Source organism: Bos mutus, chromosome 6 (genome assembly GCF_027580195.1).
Source record: "Bos mutus isolate GX-2022 chromosome 6, NWIPB_WYAK_1.1, whole genome shotgun sequence".
Taxonomy (NCBI): domain Eukaryota; kingdom Metazoa; phylum Chordata; class Mammalia; order Artiodactyla; family Bovidae; genus Bos; species Bos mutus.
In genome coordinates this window covers 5,507,002-5,513,217 of record NC_091622.1, presented here as the reverse complement: position 1 = coordinate 5,513,217, position 6,216 = coordinate 5,507,002, and the positions used below count along the sequence as shown (strand labels likewise).

The 6,216-nt window shown below is 41.3% G+C and overlaps 1 protein-coding gene across 2 annotated transcripts in view; it reads right to left on the bottom strand.

Annotated features, from left to right (window-relative positions):
- Positions 1 to 704: 704 nt before the first annotated feature.
- Positions 705 to 6,216, bottom strand: part of LOC138988206 (uncharacterized) — a 55,381-nt gene continuing 49,869 nt past the window's right edge. Inside the window, exons 19-21 of one of the 2 annotated variants that reach the window (XM_070371930.1) lie at positions 5,852 to 6,013; positions 1,424 to 1,533; positions 705 to 912 (exon numbers count right to left, since the gene is read on the bottom strand). In XM_070371930.1, the coding sequence (XP_070228031.1) occupies positions 720 to 912; positions 1,424 to 1,533; positions 5,852 to 6,013 (465 nt within the window). In that variant the 3' untranslated portion in view covers positions 705 to 719. Of the gene's footprint in view, positions 913 to 1,423; positions 1,534 to 5,851; positions 6,014 to 6,216 lie in introns of those variants that run through there. The other variant, XR_011464447.1, reaches the window with a different exon arrangement.

Here is a 6,216-nt window from a genome sequence, read left to right as displayed (position 1 = left end):
CACTTCAGTGAAGAAATAACTGAAACGTGGGTAGCAGAGGTTTCTGTGCGGGGCAGGAGGGTTTGTGAAGGAAGAAAGCATCTGGAGAGAAAACATGTCTGTCTGTCTAACTACATTGCCATGCCTCACACTTGCTGTCCGGGGCAGCTTGGGGAAGATCTGTGATCATATTAGGCATGTTGTGGCTCTGTTAGGATGTTCTGAAATATTTTACTAGCTTCCTCATCCTCTGGCGGAGACACAATGGAAGCCAAATACTTTCCTGAATGAGCCACAGCTGGCAGAGTGCGGCCAGTATGTGTGGAGCCTCAGGTGCTCATATTGCCCAGGCCGCTAAGGTGTGCCGACAGTGACCAGATGTATTGGGTGTTGTCATCATTGTGTAATGATGAAATCATAGTTTGGAGGCTTGTATACCCTCAGTGATTAGGCTGCGAGTTGAACCTTGGCTCTCTGATTCCAAAGCCAGGTTCTTTTCTATCATATCATCCTACTCTTACCTCTCTATCATTTAATCTCTTGGGTGGCAAAGGGGAAGTGAGTCAACTGTTCTCAGTTATAATACACCTTCCCATGCCCAACCAGAGTAGGACTCTGCCACTCCAAGGCAGTGTAATTAAAATGTGCACTTTAAAAACTGGTTCATCAGAGTTAATACTACAGACTTCAGGTTCAAGATGGGGACTCTGCCCCACAAGGCATAAGAATAAGAGATCTCGTTACCTTTTTGGTAAAAAGTTTCCTAATTCTGAGCTGCCAGAATTAGGCAGATGAAGAATGCTTGGGGTTATACACACTGATAAATTATAAGCTGTCATCTGATTGGATGAGGAATGTTGCTCAATATTGCGTAAAACTGCAAAAAGATATCGCAGAAAAACTACATTGGCTCTCGGCAGCTGGTCTAGAAGCCTAAGGACAGAAAACACACTTATAAATAAAGCGAGTCATTTTGCTTAGTAAGTGGAAATACAGAGAACAAAGTACTTCTTTTTATACCATGTACACAGTCCATTCTCACAGTTCCAGGCATGAATGCATACAAAATGTTTCACTGAATTTAATTCCTGATTCAGATAAGAACTACTCTGGTTAGTTATGTGTTTGTATTTAAGATCATACCACTGGCGGATAGGTTCTTTATCATCTCTTTTGAGACCAGTGGATTTCACCTCCATCAGTTTCGTGTATTCAGAAGGCATAAAATGGTCAAGCATTCCATGTTAATAAGATTGGTGACAATTACAGTGTGACCAATAAGGCATGCATCTCATTTCAAACTGGCTTCCATGGGCATGATCAAGTGAAACTCCGTGATACTGGTCATTATTTTAGAGGACACAGCTGTAAACTATAAGCTAATATTTTCCTAAGAGTATGTTGGTTGTATTTTCTCAGAGTTGAGTAATTATGGCATCATTACCTCTGGGTCGCCTTGATTTTGTCCTCCTCGTTCCCTTGATCAGTAACATCAAGCCATTTATCATAGAGACTGGCTGAAAATATGCTTCCTTGGATATTTCGAAGAAAATCCTTATATAGATCAAAAAGTATATATTATTCTTAGGATAAACTCAATGGAGAATTTTCAAATAACATATTTACTTGAAAAATTCAATTCAGTCCGCAATTGCTTCACAGCAACGCACACTGATTCACACAGAGCTTGGCTGTGATTCTCCACAACCTTGCACACCTAGAAGTACTGGTTGGATTTTCCCCAACTAAAATTAGAAGCATAAAAGTAGAGTCTGGGCTGTAGTGAGAATGCAGCTAAAGCTCCTTCTATCACCTGGAACTTATCTCTGTGTACATGTTAACACATTAGTACAAACTGGCAAGGCCTGGTGATAACTGATCCTAAATCCTATTAGTTTCTTGAAAAGAAACGCACATGCCCATTTTGTTTGTTTACTTCAGACACATGCTTGCTCGTGATTCAAGAAAGAGAAGTTCTGAAATAAAACAAACAAAATTACACCCCTACATGGTCTTCTACACATATTAAGAGAAAACCTGAAGTATGTGTGCTCTTTGGGAAAAAGCTAGTATCGAAATAGCTTCAATCTTTTTCTTTAAAAAAAAATTTTTTTTTATTGTCATTCAGTCTCTTAGCCGTGTCTGACTCTTGGCGATCCCATGGACTGCAGCCCACCAGGCTCCTCTGACCATGGGATTCTCCAGGGAAGAGTACTGGAGTGGGTTGCCATTCCCTTCTCCAGGGGATCTTCCCAACCCAGAGATCGAACTTGCGTCTCCTGCATTGGCAGGCAGATTCCTTACCACAAAGACACCTGGGAAGCCCTAAGATTTCATATGAAATCTAAAAAGTGTAAGTAGAAGGAAAATAAGTCAAGTCAGAGTGGTGACAGTGTGAGAATGAGTTGACATTTTGTTGCTGATTCTGGAAGTTGTCTTTAGGAGCTGAGGGCAGTCTCAAGTTGACAGCAAGGATGAGGAGATCTTAGCTCTACAACTGCATGGAACTGAATTCCAACATCTGAATGGGCAAGGAAATAGATTTGTCCCTGGGGCCTGCAGAAAGGAATGCAACCCTGCTAACACTTTGGTTTCAGCCCACTAGGACCTGTAACAGATTTCCTACTTGTAGAACTGCAGCATAATACAATACTATTGTTTTAAACCCTTAAGTTTGTGGCAAGCTGTTATAGTCATGAAAGAAAACTAATACAACAGTCTTCTCTTATTAATTTGCGTAAGTTCTTCGTAATTTTGAATAGAAATTAAACATTCCAAAGGCCGTAAAAAAAAATATATATATATATATAAAAGTTCAGTTCTACAGGCTTTTAAGCAGCAGGTGTTAGAAATAAATCAAAAGCCCCCATGGGTAAACTACATGGTACCCTTACAACACTTTGAATGGAATATATCCACCCAAGGAGGAAACTGAAAATTTAGATACATTGCAACTTGACACCTGTGGGATAGAATATGCAGATATCAGCTTCCTAAGTGGAAGCCTGGAAACTTTATCCTGATGACCAAGTCTTAATATCATAGAATGGGGCCTATTAAAAGAGATGAGGTTGTAAACTGTTGTGCAAACTTGCCTTGCCAGTTTCAAAGGCACAACTTGCTTCCACTGGTCTTAATATACAGCCTGCTACTGCTACTGCTAAGTCGTGTCAGTTGTGTCCGACTCTGTGTGACCCCACAGACGACAGCCCACCAGGCTTCCCCTTCCCTGGGATTCTTCAAGCAAGAACACTGGACTGGGTTGCCATTTCCTTCTCCAATGCATGAAAGTGAAAAGTGAAAGTGAAGTCGCTCAGTCGTGTCCAACTCTAGCGACCACATGGACTACAGCCTACTAGGCTCCTCTATCCATGGGATTTTCCAGGCAAAAGTACTGGAGAGGGATGCCATTGCCTTCTCCGAATATACAGCCTGACTTCTCTTACTAGTATCTTCTATAGGCAGTGTTTCTAAGGTAACTATCATGATTGTAATCCTGTTAGTGTTCGCTTGTTTCAGTACTTATTGAGCTGCTGTTTGCGTCAGGCACTCTCTTGAGTACTGAGGATAGAGTATGAAGGTAATGTACAAAGTCTCAGTCCTCTCATACTTTTTCTTGTAATTGGTATACAGTACCCAATGCTGGTCATCAGGGTTTCACTATGCTTCTTATGGAGTGTCCGCAGTACATTTGGAAGGAGGAAACACTCCATTTCAGTTCAGCCATTCAGTCCTGTCCTACTCTTTGTGACCCCATGGACTGCACACCAGGCTTTCCTGTCCATCACCAACACCTGGGTCTTGTTCAAATTCATGTCCATGGAGTTGGTGATGCCATTCAACCACGTCATCTGGCTTTGGCTTCTGGGAGTCTGGGAGTGTGCAGCAGGGCCTTTGACTTGTGTACCAAACTACATGCACTTGGAGTGTGTCTCTTCTCTCTCCTGAACCCTGTGCTGTAGAATCGATTGGTGAGACTGAGTATGGTTAAGCCAGGACATGACTCATGCAGAATATGCCATGGTATTTGCTATTGGACCACTGTTTATACACAGTTTAATGACAAACTCAATGTGGTTCTGACTATATATTCATTTCTGATTTACACCAACTCCATGGTTGCTTTGACATATGGTATTCTCAAGGCCAAAGTTGCAAGGTTTGATTCCCCACCAAGATCAATCAACTTTAGGAAGAGAAAACTTTGGGACTGTCAAAGACCTGTACCCATAAGTAGCCACCCACTTACTAGTCTGTGCTTATAGCATGGAAACAGGCAAGAGCCTAGTAACACTTGCTCAAAAGTGAAATCAGTTCCAAGTGTGCACCTTTTAGAGGGTAGCACTCTACTTGCTGTTTGCATATCTAGTGTGTATTATTATGGGTCAAGTGTCAAGGGGTCAACTCTAAATCATACCTGCACTGTTGGTATTACCATACAATCAAACATTAATAGGGGACAAGGAAACACCATATGTTATTTGATTTCTAAGATAATTTTAATAACCTGTCTGTAGTTATTACTACATCAATATATTTTTGTTCATAGCTGCTAACAAGTACCAAGATGGACTGATTAATTTTTTCTTTCTGTTGTATTATCGCCCTGGTAGAAATTTAACTACACACTGGTGATTTAGCTGTATCATTTCAAACTCAAGTCTATTTTTTGTATAAACCTATTGAATTTTGCAAAATTCCAAACAGATTTTGATTGTTGCACTCCCTTTGAAAATAAGATTTATAAGATTAGGCATGTAGTAAAACTGGTTACCATGTAACTGTAACCTTGGGTGGTGGGTTAAACTTACAAATGTTAACAAAGCCCATTAAAGATGGTAAGGAAGATAAAAGGAGGAAAAAGAAGGAACAAATGGTGGCATCATCCCTACACTAATTTTCAAGTAAAAGGCATTGAGACACAGGGGAAGCAAGGATGATGAAGTGATCAGAGATTTTGGTGGCCTCACTAAGGGTTTTTTGATTCATTATAAGACAAATGGGCTTCCCAGGTGGTGCTAGTGGTAAAAAACCTGCCTGCCAATGCAGGAGATGCAAGAGATGCAGGTTCGATCCCTGGCAGGAAGATCCCCTGGAGAAGGGCATGGCAAACCACTCTAGTATTCTTGCCTGGAAGATTCCATGGACAGAGGAGTCTGCTGGGCTACAGTCAATGGGATCACAGAGAGTCGGCTGCGACTAGGCGACTAACACACACAGACACACACACACACACTAAACACACGAGTTTACCATAGTGAGTAAACATCTGTCCTGCATCCATGTTAAGTTGCTTCAGCCGTGTCCAATTCTGTGCCACCTCATGGACTATAGCCTGCCAGACTCCACTGTCCATGGGATTCTCCAGGCAACCATACTGGAGTCGTATGCCAGTCCCTGTTCCAGGGGATCCTGGCAACCCAGGGATGGAACCCAGGTTTCCTGCATTGAAGGCGGATTCTTTACTGTCTGAGCCACCTGGGAAGTTACTTCTGTTAACTGTTTCCAAAAGCTTTGTATGATTTTATTTTGGAAATGTGGCCTTCATTAGGAAGGTGATGAGGAAGTCATCCAAAGCAGGAAGCTTGTTTTGGTAAACACTCAATGTGTAAGTGGGTATTTTGAAATATCTTGTTATTCCTTTGCATGGAGTGTTCAGGAGTCAAGATGTGCAATGAAAAAGGAAAATATCTAATGTATGGGGCTTATAACATCTGCGGTACCTTCCTTCAGTTTTGGCTTTGTGAAGTGTTTTTCACTTTTCAGATCCTTCCTCTCTTATGCCTATTAGGTTTCTTGGGCATTCATAATGAAGGATCAGTCATATAGCTTCAGATTTACCGTGTGTGGATAATGCTCAGACTTTCCTTACCTTTAAGACGCAGGCTATCACAAGAATTGATTCCTCATTCAAGTTCACTGTGTCTCCACAGTTTAGTTTCTTCTTTAGGGCTCTGCATGATTTTAAACTGGCTGATTTTCTGAAGATGCCTTCTGTGAAGGGCCCTTTTTGATTGATAAAGGAAAGCATATCCTATAGGGAAGGAAAGAAAAGAAAACTGTGGGACATTTCATGTCTAGAAGCCCAGAGCACAAGCTTGCTCCTGTTTTGACAGAGCTGTGGTATATGAGGGTACAGTTCTAGAACAGCACCGAAGTCAATTTGAAATTTTTTCTTCAGTGTCTCTAAATATATTTTCGACCCAACAATCGATTTGACATTCATACACTGAAACA